The 22,976-nt window shown below is 45.7% G+C and overlaps 1 protein-coding gene across 1 annotated transcript; it reads right to left on the bottom strand.

Moving 5' to 3' along the window:
- Positions 1-9,914: 9,914 nt before the first annotated feature.
- LOC129098641 (ras-interacting protein RIP3-like) lies at positions 9,915-18,945 on the bottom strand. Its single transcript, XM_054607706.1, has 2 exons — positions 18,622-18,945; positions 9,915-13,457 (listed from the first exon to the last, which is right to left on the bottom strand). Exon 2 carries the CDS (start codon positions 12,972-12,974, stop codon positions 11,106-11,108), a length of 1,869 nt encoding a protein of 622 aa, XP_054463681.1. The 5' UTR covers positions 12,975-13,457; positions 18,622-18,945; the 3' UTR covers positions 9,915-11,105.
- Between the last annotated feature and the right edge of the window lie 4,031 nt (positions 18,946-22,976).

The following is a 22,976-nucleotide window of genomic DNA, read 5'->3' on the forward strand; positions in this document are numbered from 1 at the left end:
CTGAACCCCTTCACCCCTCTGTTACCCCACAGAATCGCCGGCCTCAGCTGCTTCGCCTCGGCACGCGGGTTCACCCGAGGCCTCGCTTCTTTTGAAAGTTATTTGGTGGAAGGGTGAGAACAAGGCGGGGCCGCGCTGAAGAAAGTGGGCGGGGCTGACCTAGATATTTTTCGTCCCGGCCTCCAGCGCCCAGCTTCCCTCTGTGTGGAAACACACAACGGGCTGGTTGACTCATACCTAGTCTTGGCTCCAATTGTGGCCGCCAGGCATCCAAATATTTGAGATTACAACAGACGGTGGCTTGAGCTTTTTACTTTTTTATGTTTTTTTGAAAAAAAAAATTGCTGTGATTAGGGAGTGACTGCGTGACCTCCCATGCATGTTACACCCTCCCTTACAGGTGAAGAGAAGCAGACAAGGACAGCATGAATGTCTCAGGAGATCTTCATAATCCTCCCCTTTAAACCCTCCATTATTGCAGGCAAACACAGGGAATTAGCAATGACAATGATATTCAGAAAATTATAGGTTTCTTTACTTTTGCTGAAACCCTCAGACTACGCAATGCCTTCAGGCAGCATCACTTAGTCAGCCCGCCCTTTTGACTAGAGCAGTGCACACAAGCTTTGCCACGATTGCTGTGCCGGCTCTTCCTGTTCTTGCTTCTTCACTTAGCGTGTCAGGAGCCCCACATCTTCCCCAGCATCCACCTGTGGGCTCTGAGGCTACGTTCAGACTGCAAGCTCAAATATGTTATTTAGCAGATATCCAGATTATATCCTGATGGATTTTAGAAAGTCTGGATAGCAGAAAAACATGTGCATCTCAGTACAGACTCTCTGGTTAATCAAAGTTGATTTCAAAGTGTGAGAGTGCCGAGCAGGATCCATGTTACTTCTAGCAGGTCACTATGGGGGACAACAGAGGACAATCCGTGGACAGGTGCTGAAATAAATTGTCTGCTGGCCCTTTCACCTTCACATTGTCTTCACGTTCTGCTGCTTCCCCCTACCATCGAAATGTACAAAAATTGCGGACAGTCTGTCTTAAAGATCTCATTTGATTGTTCAGATTTGTAACTACTTAGCTATGTTGGTTCACGGCATTCCAACGCGGGAGCATTTGACCCTGAAACAATTGCGCTGTCAAGTTGCGATGCAGAACTCCGTCGTAGCACCAGAAAAAGTCAGCTATGGAGGAGTCTGGTATATATTGCAATGAAGAAGCAGCAGAAAGTGAAAGGGCCAACAGACAATCTCTTTCGGGGTCTGCCCAAGGTCTCATGTCCTCCACAGTTGTCCTCCATAGCGCTATCTGCTATTTTCGAAATCTGATTCAAGCAAACCGATCGTCCGTTCTGAGACGCATCTGTAGAAATCTGATTGGAATCGCATTTCAAACCAGCTCAGATTTGCAAAAAAACCAATTTCATGTGTTTTTTTTAATTTTTTTTACTTGTCCTGACATTCTAAAATAAATCTTGTTGTAATCTCTGTATCCAAAAATACATATTTTAACGAGCGGCCTGAACAATCCCAGAGATGTTTGTGTGTGTGTGTGTGTGGGGGGGGTATTGTCCCTCCCCGCTGTGCTGAGCTTATATGGAATGACAAGGTCTAGACTCTAGACGCTGAATAGCGATGCAGTACATATTGTTCATCCACATCCAATCAATTGGGTTGGGCTACAGTCAAAAAGAAATGTGAATAAAATGTAAATTGTGCCTTTTTTTTTTTGGTTGGTGTTCTTTTCGACTGTATCAAGCTTATATTTGATTTGGAACAAGGCCGTCATGGTGAAAGCAAAAGTCAGCGAAAGCTTGTGATTCAACTGCGTCACTGATTTTATCACTGTCCATTTTTTCTTTTTCCTTTCGGCCCTTTTATCAACATCATCCAGTGAGTTGCCACAGAAAATAATCCTTGCCGATAATAAACCATGGCCCAACATAATACAAAAAAACTGCATGTTCAATGTCAGCGTATAAATGTGGGCCGTGCATGCCGTCTTATTTACTTTTGTTCCTGCAACTCCTTCCATGAAAACAAAATTCAGTTTGAACTGATCTATGCAAGCATCTCTAATGAATGTCAAGACGACACACATTACTTCTGGCAATTAATGTTCTGCTCTTTGTTTCCTTGTTCCTGCCACTCCCATTTTCTGTAAACACACACATCAGACGTTTTAGCTTGTGTGCGCACACACACACACACACACACACACACACACACACACACACACACACACACACACACATCAGCAACACCTGTGACTGTGACTTTCCACAAGGTCACTGAGACTGGAGCCTGTCCAAAGTCAACAGTGAGAATAACACATGGCCAACTGCCATTTCTGTATAGCTCGGCGACAAAAAGAGAAAAGAAAAACAATCTTTTTGTGGGTGACAAAGACGTGGCCTCAAAAAGTCCACAGATACCCGATAAAGCTTTGAGTTTTTTTGAGTTTAAGGCTTCCTTACAGGCCGTCACAGAAATATCCGTTAAAAAGGTTAAGAATGTCTCATGTTTTTTTAAATTTATTTTTTTATCTCCCGGTGCTCCTCCGGCCGAGACGTGACCTAAATTCTAGCCACGGTTGAGGAATTGAAAACAAAAACAGAGGCAAGGAAGTGAGGGTAATTTGCCGTGAGTGAACCCTCCCCTCAGGAACATGTGCACACACACACACACACACACACACACACACACACACACACACACACACACACACACACACACACTCTGTACGGTCCTGGGGCCCCCTGACTGAGCCCTCTGAAATCCAAACAAACATTCCACACTCTCCCTTCCCCCGGATCCCACAGTAACACAGGCAGCCGTTTGCTACTCAAGTTTTAACTGCAGGCGGCAGGTTGCCTAATATTGTGTAATACCCCCGTTGCTTTCAATCCCACACACTGTTGTCCTGAGACATGCCCTCTGGTGTTTTGTCTGCTATGAAAGCACTGCTTCTTCTTCACTCTGGCAGCCAAAAACACAAACAACCACAACAGAAGTTGCGAGATTTGAACAAAACAGAAGCGTGATATTTGTCCGAAAAGCGTCACTTTTTTTTTTCTCTTGATAACCCACACAACTTTTAATCTGCTTCCGTGCTATTAAACATTACCAGTAAAAGGTTCATTATTGTCTGTGCGTGTCATAAAATGGTTGATCGCCATCAAGTCAATATTTAGGTGAGATTAGCACAGTTTATGACTCTTGTTTTATATGGTCGCTCCCCTTCAGCAGCAGCACAGGCCATTGTTCTCTCCCACTGAATTTTGCAATAATTGTAATACGGCCTATCGTCACTATATAAACCCATTCCATTGCAGTTGCTTAATCCCTCTTTGTTACGTATGGCAAACCATTAAAAGATAATACACGCCCGAATGAACTTTCAAAATTGAGCAATAATTAGAGCCTTGCATGTACACTTAGAATCACTTATTGAAGTCATTGTGTAATAAACACGAGGTGATACAGCTAATGGAAAAACAACATATTTTTATTTCCCGTCTTGATGCCAGACTATTTTGATATTGGCAGCATCAGTGCTCAGTGTTGTTGCTGTTGCGTAATCAACAATTTTGACCTGCTACTGGCAAACAACATGTTTTTAATGCTTTGATTTATTGTTCTGGCCTTTGAAATGACAGTTTGTGATAGCTGGTTTCGAGATGACTTTGGATTGGTAGAGTTTCACTCTTGTCGGGCATGAGTGTTTCACAGCAGACCCCTTTCAAAGCATCCGATATGCCATGAAGTGCCACATTGTATGACTGTATCCCTGGTCTCCCTGCTGTACGAGTCCAGGCATCTCCACCTGAGAAAGTGACTCGCTGGGCGGTGGCATCCGGTGCCGCAGGGAGTGCGTAGGTGACTCCGGAGGGCTCGGGTGGAGCTGCAGTGGGGGTGCGCCAGAGTTGTGATGAATGCACAAACTACTGAATTTGTGGTATTTGTGTCAGCCCCCACCTCTTACATCACGTCTGTGAGTTAACTCGCTGTTTGTCAGGGGAGGTGCCGGTGGGGCTGAACGGCTGCTGTCTGTGTGTTCGGGTGGGGCTGCAGTGGGGTGGTGTGCTGAGCTGGATTTGATCCCCGCCAGGAGAATCATGCGATTAGCCGTGGACAGACAGAGATGTGTAAGCACCTCTGTCTAATCTGGTATTGTGCTGCTGCAGACTGCATAATATTTTGGGTGGCCAGTTATGGCTGCATGCTCAAGGACCTCTCGTGGTTGCCGTGACTCAAACTTTCTCAAAACAATTTTTTATTGCCTGTTTATACTGCTATTGACTGCCTGTTGACTCCTCACTCTCTACGCTCAACCAGTTCATTCAGTCACACAATACAGCAGTGGTTGTTGCAGACACATCTGGCGGGCCCAATCCCAATGTCCCCCCTAAAGCCTTTAGTCCTGATCCCTCAGAGACTTAACTGATGTAACCTGCTAATTGGGTGGGTCTGAGAGGCTGCAAGGCCCTGAATTTGCATAAATACGAATGGGATAGTACTTTGCGGCAACAACACACGTTACCTTGAAGACACCTAACAACTTATGTACAAATGTGTTTTTTTAAAAAAGGTTTTTACTGCCTGATTTGAATGTCTTTCGGACTTTTGCCTTACCAGCATAAGATAATTGTCAAATCGATTTTTGCCTTTTTGTTTCCCAAGATAACCCCGTGTTTAACGTCACAACGCTGTGAATCATGGGTAATTTCCTCCAACAAAGTCTGTAGAAATGCAGTCCCACGAATAGTATTCATAAATTGCTCAAAATGTCTGCCTGAGAGCGCTCAAGCACTTGGCGACTTGCCAGCCTTAGAGCCCTAAGCCCTCACGGTCTTTGCAGAAACGTGCCCTAAAGTCCATGAGTGAGGACATTGGGATTGGGCCCTGCTCTAATGAGTGCACCTTTCTAGTTCAGTTTACTTTGTTTTAGTTAGTTGATTGGCTTGTGGCCCAACAGGAAGGAAGCCCACGGGGCGAATGACACAGCCGCCTCTTTGTTTTTACTCCCCGCAGGGTTTTCCTACTTCCTCTCTGAACCCTCTGGGCCTCCGTTATCGTTCATTATCTGTCCTTGCCATCCCCCCCTTAGGCCGTTCCCCTCTTGATATTGCAGATAAATGCTCACACACGTCTTTTCTGTCTCCATCTTTTTTCACTCAGCGTTTCTCCCATCTGGACCATTTTCTCCTACACTCAAGGCAGGTGCACGGCTGCATTTTTGGGGAACGACGAGTAGTGGAGAAGCCCGCTGCACTGCAGGTGTAGTAGGATGGAGGTTACTGAGGCACCGTTTGACCCGCCACATATCAGGACAGGAGATGCTGTTAAAAATGGGTCATACTGATATAGTGATAAGCAGATCAGAGGTTGAAGATTGAACCAAGACAGGATTTGTTCTTTTTCTTTTCTTATGCTGCTCCAGTTTCACACACATACACACACAACGTTGGAATTCCTTTGAGTTTTTCAAACAAGTAACTTGTTTGTCAAAAAAGTGTGACATTCCTTTCATTCTTTTTAAGTCCACACACACTTTACAGGGGAGATACGTTCTTGGCTCCAGGTCAACAAGTTCTGTGTGTGCGTATGTGTGTGCGCGCATGACCTAGAGAGTATGTTAAATACAGTGAAGGGAGTGGGGGCTACAGCGGGCCCAAAGCTAAATCAGGGCCGGGCCACTCCCTTTTCCAGCTCTCTTCCCTCCACCAGCCGCTTCAGACCAGTTTGAATGTGTGTGAACAACTGCGTTGAGCATTCAATGTGTCACCCACCTCGTCTCCCTTTATGACCCCTTAACTAAAAAACTAACACTGTATTCTTTTGCCCATTGCCTTACCTCTTTTTTTAACACATTATCTGTCACATTTATCACTTCATTTGTATTTTTCCAGCCATCTCTCACATGTTTCAGCTCTTTATTGTTGCCACCTCTGATCAAACAGCGCTCCCTCTTCCTTGTAAATGTGTGCTGAGCCTCAAGCTACGAACTAGTCATGTAAGAAGAAAAAAATGTTTTGTCTGTACTTCTTCACATGCTTGTTACTTTTACTGACTTCGAGTACTGGTGTACTTTTCCAAGAAAGCACAGGTGATTTTTTTTTTGTTGTTTAAGAAACATTAATTTTCTAACACTCACTATTTATGTCATGATAATTACGAGGAGATTTTGTAATGAGAACCTCCAGTGTCAGACAGTAAACTGTTGCCTTCAGGGTCATCTTAATACTTCTGTGCATCTACGCTTCACATGCCGCACAGATGCACTCTGCATGTTTGCACGTTTGTATGCACAGGTGTGTTTGCCCAGAAGCTACAGAGTGTGCAGGTGCAGGTGAGAAATGGGCCAGTCGACAAGTCTGCTTACGGAGTTTACTCCTCGTTTGCAAGCGCCGCGGGTCACTGTTCACCCGACATAGACTTTAATGACAGACACACTGGGCACTGTAGAGCGTATGATGTTTTTGCGGGCTCGGCTGTACTTTCCAGCAATTCCGGGGAATTCTTTAGTCGCATAACCTGAATTGAACCTGGCTTTGCAGGCGTCCTGGAACCTGCCCCAGAAAAAAAAAAAAGTGTGAGGAACTTACAGTGTGTCATCTTGGACACAAACCAGATCACTGCACTCCTGTTCCCCCCTACTATTCTGCTCTCTCACCCTCCATCACCCTCCCCTACACTCCACTAAACCCTTTCCACCCCCCAGGCTGCCAAGGGGGGATCCAGGTAACAGGAGAGCCCTGTTTCCGCTCTGCTTGCCGAGAGCATCTCTGCTGCCAGAGACAAACAAGGGTGACACGGATGGAGCCATAACCTTCCATCGATCCGCCCTCCAGCGCGCTGCCTCTCTTTGCTTCTCCTTCTCTCCCTCTCCCTCCTCCCTCCCAGCTCGCGCACACTGACCTACTTTCCTCCTGACCTGTTTACGCGAGCCCCGGTGCAGCAGCCGCTCAAGTCAAACGGGGGGACGCAGCAGAATGCTGCCGGGGCGTCGGCGTGCCTCGCAGGGAGTGTCACCTTGGCACGATCCCATGGGAGATACAAAAGGGTGGCTAGTCTTAGTAACTTAATGTTTACAGAGCAACTCCAAAATCTTACGGATACAAAATGTGTATGTGTGTGAGGGAATGTGCGTCGGTATGTGTTTGTGTGTGTGTGTGTGTGTGTGTGTGACTGAGAACATTGTGAAGGGCATTGATGCGTCAGCCTCAAAGAGGTGCTTTGTTTGCAAGCTTAGATCAAGTCAGTGCACTGGGTTAACTTCCCTCCCGTCCCCCGTCCCCTCTCACTTCTCCTCCCTTTGCCCTTTATCTCGTTATGTACATGACCCCATTCTTTTGGTTTATAAGAAGGTGGAAGACAAAAAGAAACACGGATTAAAAGATAAACTGTATATGCTTACTCGATAATCAGCACATTTTAGGGACCAATTGTGTAATAAAAGCAGTACAATTTCACACAATGTATCAAGAAGGCAAGATAAAAAAAAATATTGAATATTGACTTTAGGTATCTAGTTATTTATATACAAGCTGTATAGTCTACCTAAAACATGGCACCACATAGCCTCTGAGTCTGGACGTTGATAACACAGCAGGCTTTTTCCATGTCAATACAAAGAATGCAGTGGGACATGGAGGGGCCGGGAGGTTGGCAGGACAGGCAGAGACTCAGACTGGCTCTGCCCCGGCTTTGTCCCGCACATCATGCAGAGCTGACTCTATTGTAGGGCCTGGCAACATATTGATATTTTATCGACAACGTGATATGATACTAGATATTGTCTTTTTTGGGGATATCTTAATATGGCAAAGTGTTGTCTTTTTCTGGTTTTAAAGGCTACATTACAGGAAAGTTATGTCATTTTCTGAACTCACCAGATTGTTACTGATGAATACTATCACAGATCTTCCTTCTATTGTAAAAGCACCAATGGTCAACCCTGCATTATTGTCGCAATATCGGCATCGAGGTATTTGGGCTAAAATAAAGTGATGTTTGATTTTCTCCATATGGTCCAGCCCTCTTAGTTCAGTCTTTATATAGGCTGTTTAGTTTGAAACATGGCCATGTTTGTGCTGTTCCTCTGCTATAAATATTCTGGATTTGGGAGGGAGGGGTTGGGACACACACCCATATGCTTTGTGGGATCATGTTAGAGCACTTTATCCATTGTCAGCGAGTATATTAAATGTCCACTCAAGGTTAAGTGTAGTGTGTCCAAATGAATGAGACATAAATGAAGCTACATGAGTCTCAAGTGCACATGTGATGATCATAAGAGTGTGTACCTAACACGCTAACGTGAGCGCACCATTTGCTGGTACTTCCACGCTCCTGTCTGTCAGTAGAAGTAGTCCAGTGTTACATCAGACAGGCTTGCCAGGGAGTCTGCTGTTCCCAACCGGGAAAAGTGTGTCATTGCGAAGCTCGTCTCGTTGCAGATTAGCCTCCGGTGCCAAAAAAGAATGTGTTGCCCGCGGGGATGGTACGCTCTACACAAGGGCTATCTCCGTACAATAGAAACAGGTTGTGCCTCTGAGGTTTTGGTTTCGTCTCGTTCTTTCATTTTTGAGAAATTCTAAATCATATGAAGCACATAAAAAAATGACAACCTGACTGGAAACTGGAGCATGTAAATTGCTGTATTGCCCGAATTGATTCTGTCTGATTACTGATGGTGAATCATTCTTTTATGTCAATCAGTGAGTAATCAGTAATGTATTACCTAACTGGCGGTTTTGGCATAAGAGTGATAGAGCATGAGGACAGTTGAAATGATGACGAGTCAGGCTGCCAGTTCGTACGTGTCGCCCACAGACTGTGATTGCTGTGTTAACGGTCGCTGCTCTTAGACAGATGGCTGCTCGGTTTAATGTTTGTGTTGCTCTGCAGGCTGTAAAAGTCAGTTGATAGTTTGGTTCAAAGTGTGCGTAACATCCTATCGGGTGTCATTGTGTTAAACCACACGGAAAGAACCGAGAAAAACAAGCCATTTTCATGATATGTTGATAGGGTCAACATTCCTTTTATTTTGTTTTTTCGATCTTGAAATGCTCCCATCTTCCACAATGAACATTAGTGTCTTTACATACATATTCATGTCAAAATGAAGCGATGGTAATGACCAACCAGAACAACCACCACCCGTCTTTAAACACCACACTAGCTTCGCCTGTTTCTTTTCTTTTCTTTTTTTTCTCTGCATCTTTTTCATAAAACCATCAGCAAAACCACAAACATTACTTATTAATACACACTGAAAATAGGTGGCGGGGGGAAGGAGGAATGAGGCAATTACATGTCATCACAGTCAATAGGAGAAAAGACACATTATAGAGAAAACAGAACAACACCTTGACGAAAAAAAAAGGAGGATATAAAACCAATGAAATAAACATTACAGTGTTGTTCGAGGGTGGGGGGAACTTTACATTTATACACAAGCACCAAAAAGCCAAACGTGGTACATAGACTTTTGCTAAACTAGGATCCAGTGCAGGCAATTCACCGCCGTCCAGTAGCAGAAACCACCATGAGAAAGCGATGAATAACGCCTGAAATGATTAATGGAGGCACACGGGAGACAAGGGGAGGCCATTTACTTAGTTAATTTAAGATCATATTGTTGATGGGCAATTTTAATGCCGGCACAAATCGGAGGATTAAAGAATTTGGGTTTTTGCATTAGCTTAAGTGCCACAATAACTCGTCTATCTAGGAGCCAATGTGAACCTCAAGGGTCATGCTTTGCCACACTACAAAACCTCATTTAATTTCAATTAATGCACAGTAACTCTTCTCAGGTCTTTACACAAGAGGAACTCGTTCAGAACTGCGCTGGGACTTAACTCCTCCTGCGTCCCCCCCACCCCCCGAAGCATCCCATACCTCCATTACAGTTCAAGCTCACGGCTGCAGGATGTATCTTAAAAAGGTCTGTACACATTCTCCGTCTATGTTCCTGTGGGCTTTTCTACAGTGTGGAGAACGGGAAATAAATACATTGGGCCAGTGAATGGTAACGATAACAAGATATGGTTGATAAAGCTCAAATAAAGTAAAGGCTTGCAGCCTGCAGCTGGTGAATTCCACCGAATATTTAAAGGCTGGTTAAAGGTTAAGTAATCCAAAACATTTTAACGAGGCCCTCGCCTCAGGAAACAACGTGTTCTCCATTCAGTGCTGTTGGCGCTCCAAACCGGACGGCCATTTCTGTGTAAACAGGGCATTAACAAAATGATTAATGCTAAAGCTTAACAATCAAGAGAGAGGCGTTTTTTAATTTGAATGGGTCCTGTAGCAACATTGGACAACGTGGCTGTACAGTAATTGTGATTTCATAATAGGATGGTCACTTTCAAAACCCTCTTTTACCATTGCAGGTGTGTCGCATTTTCGTTGAATTTGTATTCAAATTTCTTTGTAAAATATATATTTATAATAGATACATATATTCATATATCACAGTAATATACAAACCAAGTGCTTAAAAAATAAAGGTGACTGCTATCTTTTGTAAAATAATGGAGATGGTTGGGGAGAGCATGGGTTGGTAGAGGTAGGGTCTGGGAAGAGGTATGGAACTCGATGTTTTGTAGTGTTGGTGCTTCTTTGGTCGAGGGAATGTCCCCAGTGTACGTTTGCATTAGATTAAGGCAGATAGCCATACATGTGTATGTTTGTCTACAGTCAGATATGTACCAAATTTATAGTACTGATAAAGCTCAAAACTTTTCCTTGTCCTGCAGGTGATCTAAATGTCAATGTGCTCTGCTGTATTTTGTTGGATGACAAAAGTAGAAAAAGCAGGTAGTTCCATTCCTCCTCTCATCACATAAACAAAAGTGCTTCTGTAAGTATGGAGAGGATGTAAGAAATGACAAATCTGTACAATATATACAAATATGATACAGCCCAACAAGATGTCCAGCCTTTTTGGTGATGTTGGGGATAAGGGAGAAGAGAGGTCCCAAGGGCGTGAGGAGGGGGATTTGATTAAAGGGCAAAGGCATGATGGCAGGGTAGTTCTTAGAGGACAGATTGTCTTTTGTTGTGACAAGTTCTCAAAGCGAATGTCACCTACTCTGGCCTCTTGTTTCGTCTCTCCTTTTTCCCGCTCTCCGTCCTGCCCCCCTGCCCTGAGGCCGCCTGTTTGAAGCCTCCGTCCGGGCTCTCTCGCATAACGTTCTGCTGCGGCATTAGGGACAAGTAGGGGTGCTGGGGCAGGGGAGGCGGCGTGGCAGACGGAGGGGTCGTTGGGGATTCCTGGCCCGAACAGTTAGCCCCACTGCTCCCGGTGCTCATGGCCCGATATTTGAGTCTGAGTTTGTGGGGCAACGCCGTGCCCTTCACCTCCCCCTGGGGATCCCGGCCCTGGGCCTGAGAGCAGCCCTGGGAGGAGGGCGGAGGCGAGGCAGGATGGTGGAGGCTGGTAACATGTTGGCTGTGGTAGCTGCCCATATCTGAGCAAGACGAGGAGGGGGATTCGTCATCGTCCGTGGACGCTTCTTTATCGGAGCTGCGGGGATCTCCATCGATGGATGACGTGTCTTTGCCAGAGGAGATTGATTGGCCTTGGTAGTAAGCCTCGCTTCCATCCCCACCCTCGTAGGTAAGCACAGGTGGATCCTCGTCTTGGGCACTGAGGTATGAATGATGGGGCTGCTGATGATGGTGGTACAGGTGGGCTTGGTTGACCCCCTCCACTTGTTCTTGGAGGAGCTCTGCAGACGAATCTCTCTCCTGCTGGTGCTGCTCATGCTGCTGGGGAGGTTGGCAAACTCTGTACGCCTGTCTCTCTCCAGCTTCGTTACGGCTGTCTGAGAGCTCATATGGAGGGGAGTCCAATGTCTTCCTCTCCAGCTGCTTCGTCACCTCAGCCAGTGTCTCTGTGGAGCTCTCTGGAATAGACCGGGGCAGCTGGCTGGCACAGGTCTGGCTGCTGCCGCCGCTCTGCTTCTGGGTTGTCGGTACATCGATTTCATGGTGCCTCGTCAGGGCGTCCACAGGATAGGAGGCGCTGCTGGAGCCATACAGAATGACGCTTCTCTGGGCAGCAGGCGGGTGAGGGGCAGGCTGGCTGACGGTGTTAATGGCGGTAACAGGCTCAGGATGGGGTTGTTGTTGTTGTTGTTGATGGTGGTGCTGCTGCTGCTGTTGGCTGTGATATGCGGCCTCCAGCTCCTGAGAATGCTGCTGGATCTGGTGGTGAGTGGGCACCGGGGCCAGACCACGGTGGATGTTGAACATGATCTGGGTGGTGGTGCCATTGGCAATGTCCATCTCCAGCCTATCACCTTCCTGTTTGATCTCAAAAGGAAGTGGCTCAGGGCTGTCACTGGAGGAGCCGTCAGACATGTCCGAGAGGGAGCCGCGTGGGGAGTATTTCACCATCTGCCTGTGGCCCTCACTGCGTCCAGACTGCTCCGTTTCTGAGGAATCAGAGTTCATCAACACCTGAGAACCGCTGGAGTAACCGCTGGAGTAGTACTGGTTCGAGGAGGAGGATGAGGAGGAGCCCCCATTTCCCGTGTTGCTGCTTCCGCCCATCTGCTGGCTCTTTTCAATGTAGGAGGCGGTGCTTATGAGGCCAAAGCGCAGCTTCAGCTGGAGCAGCTCTGTCTTGAGCCTCACATTCTCATCATTCAGTGCAATGACACGGTTTTCCAAGACCATATCATTGAGACGCCGCTTTTCCCGGGAGCGCTTGGCGGCCTCGTTGTTTTTGCGGCGTTTCTCCCAGTAGCAGGCATCCTTCTTCTCATCGGAAATGAACTCGCGCTTTCGCCTGCAGCTCAAGCTCGTTTTGGCCTTGGGGAGTCGCCCCATGCGATTCGGACTCCCTTCGGCAGAAGGAATAGACTCTTCATAACTGCTGAAGGTCTCACCGCAGTTATTATTCCCTGAGTTTTTGTTTAACGTTTTGAGAGCCGATGTCAGATCTTCCATTTTTGTCTCGTGGCAGCCAGTTTGAAGTGTTTTTTTTGGGGGGGGGAAATAACCAGGTCAGAGGTCTTGCCGAAAACAAGCTTGAAGGTTCTCTCGCAAAGTTCTTGTTCTGCTTATTGCAGTTTCAGTGCTGTTGTGACAGGAGGGGACTCAAGTGTCCAAATTAGCCAAAAAGACGTAGAACAGCTGGAGCTCAGCATTAGTAACCCTCATTTATTCTCTTGAAAGGGATTTGGGTTAAGTGTCCGGTCTTCTCAGATCCTAAGTGGATCAGATCAGTCTTAGAAAAGCACAAATTTCTTTTTTTTCCTCTGGCTTTTCCGCCGTTGGTTGTCAAAGCTGAGCTGGCGGAGAAGTGTCCTAGATCTCCACGCAAACAGCAGGATGTAGGTCGGCCCGTCTACCTCAGCGTGTCAGTCTCTTGGGGAGCTTTGCTCTCGCTCCGCCTGTCTGTCTCGCTTCGGTTGACTGCAGGATGAAAGGCTGCAGAGACAAAAACAGAAAAAAAATATATGTTAATCCAAATGGATTGCTTGGCGCACCATTATGCATTCTCATAGCAGCATTAAAATAATTTATTCTAAGGCATTTTTTTGGTCATTTCTCCTCATGGATGTTATTCTTTCAAGCGTGCATAGTGATCAAAGGCATGTCTAGCTTTAAACCGACAGTGTGGCCCCTGGCAGCTAATGAATGGACGCTAGACCTCCCCGTCTGACCTTTAGCCCCACGCCATTGATCTGCTCTGTCTGCAGCCTATGACCCGTGACATTTACCCCGGCATGTTTGACTTTCGTGACGTAATGAGGGCATAGAGTTTGTAGCGAGGCGGATGATACCGTTTCATGTTGTTGCCCAACATGTAGAAATATCTCTATTGAAATAAAAGACTAATGGCATACATGGCAACTGAGGCAAGTGCATGCATGAAGCTGATGTCACACCACAGAAATTGCATCTGTCTGACACATGTAGAGAGCACAAAACCTGACTGTTTGAGGATTAGCTCTTTTTTTTTGCCTGAGGAGTATTTGGGCCAGAGGGTGAGTCAGACGCAGGGCTGGTGGGGTTCCCTGGATCCGTTTTAGAACATTTCACACACATAAAAAACAAAAAAACCCTACATGAGGGACAACCCACTGCTTTTCCACTGACACACCCCATCCACAAACACTGCTGAAGCGCAGCCCCCCCGTCCCCCTCCCCCACCCAATGTGTTCTTCCTCGGAGGAATGTGGCAGCATTCTTAGCCAAAACAACTCCAATGCCAAATCAATGATGTGGAGTGAGCAGATAAGGCAGACAAAGCCAGCGAGCCGACTCAGGTCAAGGATAAAGAGGCTGAGACCGGGGGAAGAGATTCTGAGATGTGCAGGGGGCAGCTGGGAGGTGGGGGCAACGACAAATATAGGTCAAGACCTCCTGGAAGGAAAGGGGGCGGGAGGCGAGACACGGGGCAGGAATAACACAGCCTGTTAACATTCGGGGTAAAACGCGAGGGTGGTCGGAAGTCTCATAATAACTACGGAGATGGGTTTCTTCAGAGCTCGGACTCAGCAGGGAGCCTCTCTGTAATGAGCGGAACAGGTGTGCCTCCAGACATAACCAGTATGATGTGGTAATTATCAGGACAGAACACCAATTATTAAACTGAACAGAAAAGGGCTCCACTGGATGGCAATGGCAACACCAGAGTAAAATATATCTCAACAATTACAAAAAAAAAACACTTTCTTATAAAGTCACAGCTATGACATAATAACAACAAATTATGATATTGATCCTATAAAATCGGATTGGTATTGACTCGAGTATTTGTGCTCTACATTTAAATGTATCCACAATAACAGAGGATGCAGTACATCCCATCTGGGAATGTGCGCTATTACACTGTCTGAATCTGTAATCTGGTAATCTGGCGTGGTGTTTGCACTGGTTAGACGCTGCTCTTCCCAGGATCTGACACCATTACGTAACTACGGGCATATCCTGGCAATGAATATGAATTTGAGCCCCAATTCTGCCAGTATTTTACCTTCACAATGCAAACAATACGCCCTTCTTTTCAAAATCTATCTCCAAAGAATCAAATCTAAGAATCTACATTATATCTATAAAGTTATTTTTCGGTTTGGCCTGAAACAGTTCGAGGTTATCCTACCGGGCCTTTGACGCGTGGCTGCTGAGCCCGAGAGACCGAATAAGACTTTTTTCTCGCCGTGTCCCACTGACCCAGAAACTGGGGACCGACTGCACTCTGTAAACACAAGTCTGAGCGGCCCGCCGGAATATATGGGTCAGCCGAGCAGCGGGGAGGTGAGGCAGACGAGTGAGAGATCAGAAAAAGAAGACAAAAACTGAGACTGGAAAACAATGAGAGGCGTGGAGAATTAGAGCATTGTCTAAACATAGACGGAGGTGAGAGCACGTGGAGCGCAGACAAAGACAGAGAATCAATGAGGGAGAGTTAAAACAAAGAGAGGGATGAAGAATAGATTATGCTGTTGCTGGATAGGACGGGGGAAAACAGAGGCGATTGCGACAATGTAGGTATTGCATCAATAGAAGGGATGTGTCACCCATAGCAACAAAAAAAGGGGGGGAAACAGAAAGGGCAGCCAATCATATCAGACTTTCTCTCCCCTTCCCCTCCAAACCAGTGGTTTTGACACGGCCGAAAGCAGACAGCAAGGAAAACAACGCTCTGTGGCAAAAAGGAGACTGGATTTGACATCACCAAGCGCAAACATGGCGTACACAGTCAGGATGAGCCGGCACATGAATGAACTCTGGTGTTTAATTAAGTCACACCGGTGGCTCTGTTGCTCTGCTGCAGCCCGGCAGAATCCCACCACGTGAATGAGCGTGAATCATACCGACCTGCATGGCGTGTCTCTCCTTCCCCGGGCCTGTAATCTGTCTCAGTCACCCTCTTTGTCGCCAGAATTACAACAGCTTTACTCGGGTGCTCAGAGCAGAAACATGGCGAGTAAATCCCTGCAGCTAAGTTAAAAAAATGTGCATGCAATGAATGCGAGTTTCCAGCTCAAATACACAATCCCGCTGAAGCGAGCAAAACCCACAGTGCATTGCAGCGCCACTCCTCTGCTCGGAGTTCCGTGACCTAGATTTACTCTTTCCGATCCATCATGTACTCTTCAGGTGTCATCACTCGGCCTCTGTGGCACTTGTGGAATGATAGCGCAGTAAAAGAAGACTAGCTCGCATAACCAAAAAACCACAGGGCAACGCGCCGCAAGAGTCTAAATGTGGAGATGAGCTCTGGAAACGGTGGACTGGGTTCAACCCCCCCCACAGACATGTGTTTGTATGGAGCGTTTCAGGAAATGGGAGCATGGCTAAAATAAAAAAAAAAAGGGATTCTTTCCCCCTCAGGGGAAGAATGCAATGTATGGCACGTGGTGCATGGTTTGGGGGTCATGGGTGGGGCCGGCTTGAATTCCAAGTCTGGAGGGCTGACTTTATCTTTCCAAGAAAAAGAAAGACGAGAGAAAGGGGGGTGAGGTTAGGAAATCAGGCTGCATGCCAGAAAGGCGGAGTCCTATCTATCCTAGATCCTTGTTCCATATCACCCTCTCCAAAAGAGGGAGAGAAAAAAGAAGGACGAGCGGACTGACTACATGTGTTGCACCAGTCACATGTGCTCTGTCGGCCTACTAAACGCTGTAATTCGCCTCTGTGCTGGCTCCAGAACCGCAGCCCAATAACAAAGCGCGGCCCGCACAGTTTGATCGACTTACAAGTGCCAGGAAACCCCCGAAAAAGTCAAGAGGGGCCACAAAGTGGGGGCGGCATGTAAAAGCGCACCTCGCCATGAACTCCCCTCACACAGTTTTATTTGGTAGAGCTGGACAGAACTTAAATAACCACAGAACAGTTGCCCAAGCAGCTCTGTGATGCAATAGGCTGTAAGACATTTTTTAAAAAAGGGTGTGTTTGTTTCCCCAAATTGTAGTCTTTTTCTTTCTGCATGCCTGATTATTTTCTTTGTTATGGCGGTGCAAGGGTTTATTTTGGTGGTGGTTTTCATCTCCCCCCCCCAACAGGACTAATGTGACCTACATTCGTGTCTGGCATAGAGACTCAGTGTGAGACCCAGGGCCGCATAGCCACAGACTATACAGGGTTTTTTTTTTTTTTTTTTTCACCAATTGCATAATCTGCCCCGCACTTTGATCCATTTAAATGATTTAATGCATGTGTTATGCAACCCGCATAAACCTCTTAAATGCGCACACTTTACAATGCGTGTGAAGTCCAGTGAGGAGACTCCTGCACACTGATAGCAGCACACTATCACATCTCTCTCCTTGTCCTGGGGAATGTGATATCTGAGTATAAATGTTATTACACGATGCCGGAGGAGACCGCTGCATCCACGTGCAGTGCATAAACCACAAAGCCGGTGTGGAAAAATAAAAATATGTTTTATTTACAGAACGTGGAAAAAAAAATCCAATAAAACACACTGATATCCCTATATTAAAAAAGAAAAGAAAAAGGATAATGAACGTTATTTTTTTATCACCTTGACTCGTTGACGATGCTGAGTTCAACAGAAGGCCACTATGTGTGCTTTATTTATAAAACCCAACCAAACGTCACACATTTATTATTATTTATTATTCACAACACATTGTGATAAACATGTTACCCCGCCAGCCTCCTTTGTTGCTCCGTCTGACAGATCGTATTAATGCATATTTAATCGGATCCTCAGTCATCCGAGGCGACTGCACGAATCCATCTGTGCCCCCCCAAAAAAAGAAAAAAACCTACAATCTACACATTTTCATCAACACCTCTATATAGCAGCTGTCATCCGAGCCAGAAACACGTCTGACCCACATCTCATCCAGATGTTCTGATCCACACCTCACCTGGCAACACCATTCATCCTTTTTTCCTTTTCTATTTGTGGCTCCAGTCAAGTCCGAGCTGAGGTCGTAAAGAAAAACCAAAGAGGTCCACAGCTGACAAATGTCCACATGTGTATCCAGGACGGACGGATCCTGTGGCTGCTCACAGACAACTAAGAGGTTAATAAACCACCACAGAGAGCAGCAGTGTGTCCCCAGTGCCTGCATGGGAGTTTGCATGGACTACTAACCCAAAATAATGGGTATTAAACATATAAACCTGACCCTGAACGTCACTGACGCAGGATATTATCTTTATGTATCCTAATAATAGTAATAAATGCACCACAACAACCCCGTGAATACATCAGCGGATGTGTTGACCTGCCTCATTACCACTGTGGCACCGCTCCAAAGAAGATCCACATCCGCCTCCGTGTGTTTCCAGCAAACCCACCGCACCTTTTTTTCTTTCCCTGAAGGAATCCCGAAACCTTTCACACACACACACACACACACACACACACACACACACACACACACACACACACACACACACACACACACACACACACAGAGACCCTCACATGGTCTTCAGAGAGGGGGTAACCTCGCCTTGACATTGAGAAAATGCACCCAAACACCAAAACAAACACTCGTGGCGTGAAAGCGGCGAACACAGATATTCAAAGAGCCCGCATGTCGCGTTAAACATCATATAATAACATAATGGCGTTATATAAAAAAATAAAATAACCCCAACTTACCTTTTTTTTAATCTTTTTGGTCTTTAAGAAAGGACAGAATCCACACAGGACACAGATTTCGCTTCCAACAATCCGTCAATTTCAAAAAAAAAAAAGCAGGAGCTCTCCGATTAGCGCAGGTATATGAGAGAGCTGAACACAGTGCCGCTTGTTTTCAGTGCGCTCCTCATGTCATGTTTGCTCCAATTCCTCTCTCTCTCTCTCTCTCTCTCTCTCCCCCTCCCTCCCTCTCTCTACCTCTCTATTTCCTCCCCTCTCTCTATTTCCTCCTCCCTCTCTCTCTCCTTCTCCCTCAGAGTCTCTGAATGTATGTTAGTAGGTCAGTTGTTGCATAACAGGACGCTTTGAGTGCCTAGTCACGTTTTTTGTTTCTCTCTCGGCTCTGCCTCCTCCCTCTCTCTCTCTCTCTCGTCTTCAAATCCTGTTGCATGGGAGGAGATGCAAGAGGGGGAGGAGAAAAGCCTGGAGGGGGAGGGACTTGGCCCCAAGCCAGACTCAGTGGTGAACTCCTATGATACCCATAATCAGGTTACTAGACATTCCAAAAATGAAATAAATAAAAAGCAGCAGAAACACACACACAGTATCTAGCAGTGAGCTCAGGAATATGGAAATAACTCCCAGCTGGTGTTTTGGGAACAAGCATATTCCTCGTCTTTTGTGCTGGTAGCAGACTTTGTCTCACGAGACTTTCTGAGTAACTGAATCCTTTTTTTTTTCATATTTTCTTCCTCTGATGATGTCACACCATCAGCCAGGAAGCTTAACTCATCCAACTGCCTGTAGGAAAGCAAACAGCCCATGTTTATTTCCATAATGTCAAACAGCCGTTCTCTAGTTGTCCTACGGGTTAAGGCCTGGACAGGATAATGCAAAGCCAGCTGTTGGAAGTACATTTAAGTACTATACTCTAAAACTACAATTTTAAGGTACTTTACTTGAGTATTTTCATTTCATTTCATGTTGTACTTCTACTCCACTAAATGATATAGTCAGAAAGATGTAAATATAAGTACTACTTTTTGTAAAGGCATAGGTAGGTTTAGTTACAGGTGTAGGTTGCTTTAAAGAGAGATATTTTACATACATATCACAAATGGCTATTAAAAATAATTTGTTGTTATAGATTATCCTCCGTAATTGAATAAAATTAGCTCCACCTCAAACAACCGAAACATTAGACTGCTACATACAGCTTTAAGCTACTACGTGCATTAATATTGGGTTAATATTTGCCGGTCACCTTGGACCAAAGTGATGGCATATCCGAGCACTAGAGTCCCTTCAGAAAACCTCTCGTTTTACTGCAGCAGGGGTCTGACAGTCCGCCCCGCTCAGTCCTGGTTCTCCTGTGCCTCCCTTCTCTCTGGCGGGCCCAGCAATTCGGCCCTGGTGTCCAGCAGCGTTGGCTCCCAGCGGTGATCAGAGGAGCAGCAAGGGGAAGCTCTGCTCCTGGCCGCGCTGGTCACCCGGTAGCACCGATGAAGAAGAAATGGCCAATCTTCTCGCTATTGTTCTCGTTTACACGTGTAGGTCATATAGAAGCGCAGTGTTAAAGCTCACAGTCACTTGAAGGAAACAGTGATAATATTCAAACAACAATATAACACACAGAGGAGGAACATTTTCTCTACATGTTGCTGACGGTACTTAAATAAGAATCGTTTTTGATTTAAATCAATTTGTCAATTAAAAGGAGACAAAAATGACTTGAGAAGAAAGAGAGATAGAGACTCATTGTATGTATTGTAAGAAAAACAATCAGCAATAACAATTAAGTAGCATAAAGGGGGCAATAAGTAATATCTCGCACAGAAATATCATCAAATAGAAGTATAAGGTAGCATAAAACTGAAATACAGAATCAAAATACCTCAAAATCAAGATATAAGTTAAAGTGACATGTTTTTTTTCCTGCTACTACCCACTACACTGATGGACCAACTCTGTTTTTCTCCACAGTCACCCCCCCTTCCAGGAAAAGACATACTGTGCAAAGTCACTGTGTTTACGACTCTGACCAACTATTGTGACACAGGCCTCCAGGAGGAAAACCACAGACACTGTGTCATTGTAGGCGCTCACAAACACAAGCGGAACATTTTGGGGTTTAATGGTTTCAGAAGCTCGCCTGGCAGCTCGCAGCGTCTGCCATTGAATTCCAACAATAAGCTCAATTCGCTTCCGCGGCACGGCGTTGAGTAAGCCCCTTTTTTGGCCGGAGCGCAATGATGTTATGTAACCGGAGTGCGCGTTTTGATTCATCTAGAACACAGGCAGGAATGCGGGTCGGGTTGGCAGGAAGGGAGCACGGAAGAGGCTCACGCACAGGGCAAGGGGACTACTTTGTTATGTCACTCTGATTTAAACCCTATATTGGATAATTAGAGAGCAGAAAACCGAATGGCTATCTATCTATCACAGTGGCATGGCATGACTTGTATCAAAGAGTGTATTTGGACGAGAGCCATGTGCTTAGTGACGGGTTCTATAAGTTTTCTGCTCCGATTTAGTCGCAGGCAGGAAAGCTGCATATGAGTTGCTGCTCTTTTCTGCAATGTAGACAATACGAGCTGTGCAGTTTGGATAGTCGGATAGCCATCACCCTCCATCCTGAATCCAACTCAGGGATGGAAAAAGTGTCTCAGTCAATGTGTGCCACTGTACAGTATCCACAGTGTGGAGATACTGTAGGAGAAAAAAAGTGTCCTTAATTCCTTGAAGGCCGATGTCTACTGCAGATGTCTTCATTATCTCCTTTCACATCAAAAGGCTGTACTATCTCTTTCATAGGCGTGAAACTCGTGTGCGTGTGCAGAAAACGTGTGCCCTTTTTTTTCCAGTTATATTTCGGTTGGTGAACACAATAGCCTTAATCGCAGCAATTACTCTGTATAATTGGATTGTTTTGTTAGGAGTTTTATTGTAAGTTATGGACTTTTCAACTTTGGTTTTACGGTAATTATTTGTTCTCGTCTTTGTTCAAGCACAACTGTCTCAATTATGCTATTAAGTGGCCTTTATTTTGTTCTTCTTTGACGAGCACTTTTAAAGGCTATACATGAGTCCAGATTTTTTAAAAGCTGCTACATTTTTTGGAATGTTTTATACATTCAGCCTCCCGTCACACTGCATCACCAGAGGGCAAACTCTGAATGCGGAGCCTCAAATTTTGAACCGAACACGGCTCACCATTCCTTTGCACCTCTTTGTCTCCTTCTTTAGCCGGAGGAGACGAGCGGCTTCTTTTTCAGTGCCGCTCGTCTCCTCCAGCGTTGGCCCGTGAACTTGCATCCCCCTCCCCCAATAAACACACACACACACACACACACACACACACACACACACACACACACACACACACACACACACACACACACACACACCACTGTCTCCGCATCAATCCCTCTCTCTTTTTTTGCACCCCATCCTTATCCCCACCCTACCCAACTCCCCCCCCTACCCCTTCCAGCTATGTCTGCAAGCGTTGCCATGGCAACTGTCGCACTGCCTGCCTAGCAACAGGCTTTATCCTTTCACTAGGAAAAAAAAAGTGGGGGGAACAGCATGGTGGGGGGCGGGGTTGTGGGGGTTGCGTTTTTTTCTTCTTTTTTTTAATGTGGTTGAGGACGATAGGGTAAAAGCAGCATGTTGCAATGGATTCATCTAAACAGACCCCCTTCTTCGCCCCGATCCACACCTGCATAATCTGCCTCGCCTCTTATTACCTTTCCATGTCACCACAGGCTTCTGCAATTTACTCCAGAGTCCTTTTGTACTTGCGAAACGTTCCTTCATTAATCTGTTTTTTGGCGAGATCTGTGGCCAAAATAAGTGTTTATATTCTAACATTTCAGAGGGCTTACACACAGGCCACATAATTACATCAAATATCTATTTTTGTCACAGATCCCCCTCAATGTACTGGAAAAGCTTTTTAATGCAAAAAAGCAGTTGAGAGCATCATCTCTGTGGTGATGCAATGATGAGAAAGCATAGGACGCAGGATTTTAGACATTAATAGCAATGACATAAAATAAGGACGTCTGTTTGGCATCAAATATATTTCTTGGCTCTAAATTCAATTGACCTTTTTATATCTAAGAGCATCAGCTTCTGCACATTTTCTACCTGCATGCACAAACACACACATACCTTGTGCACAGACGCTGAATATAACTATGATCATCACCATGCCAACTAACTCGCTAACCTGCAGGAACAATGCAAATTGCAGTGATCCGTAGCATGGTTATTATCTTAAGGTAGATGGTGAAACACATGACTCCACGGCTGAAGGTGTTGTCTTTGCTGCCCCCTGCTGACTCCAAAGAGGCGTGATTTATTTTATTTTG

This window comes from Anoplopoma fimbria, chromosome 11 (assembly GCF_027596085.1).
Source record: "Anoplopoma fimbria isolate UVic2021 breed Golden Eagle Sablefish chromosome 11, Afim_UVic_2022, whole genome shotgun sequence".
Lineage (NCBI taxonomy): Eukaryota > Metazoa > Chordata > Actinopteri > Perciformes > Anoplopomatidae > Anoplopoma > Anoplopoma fimbria.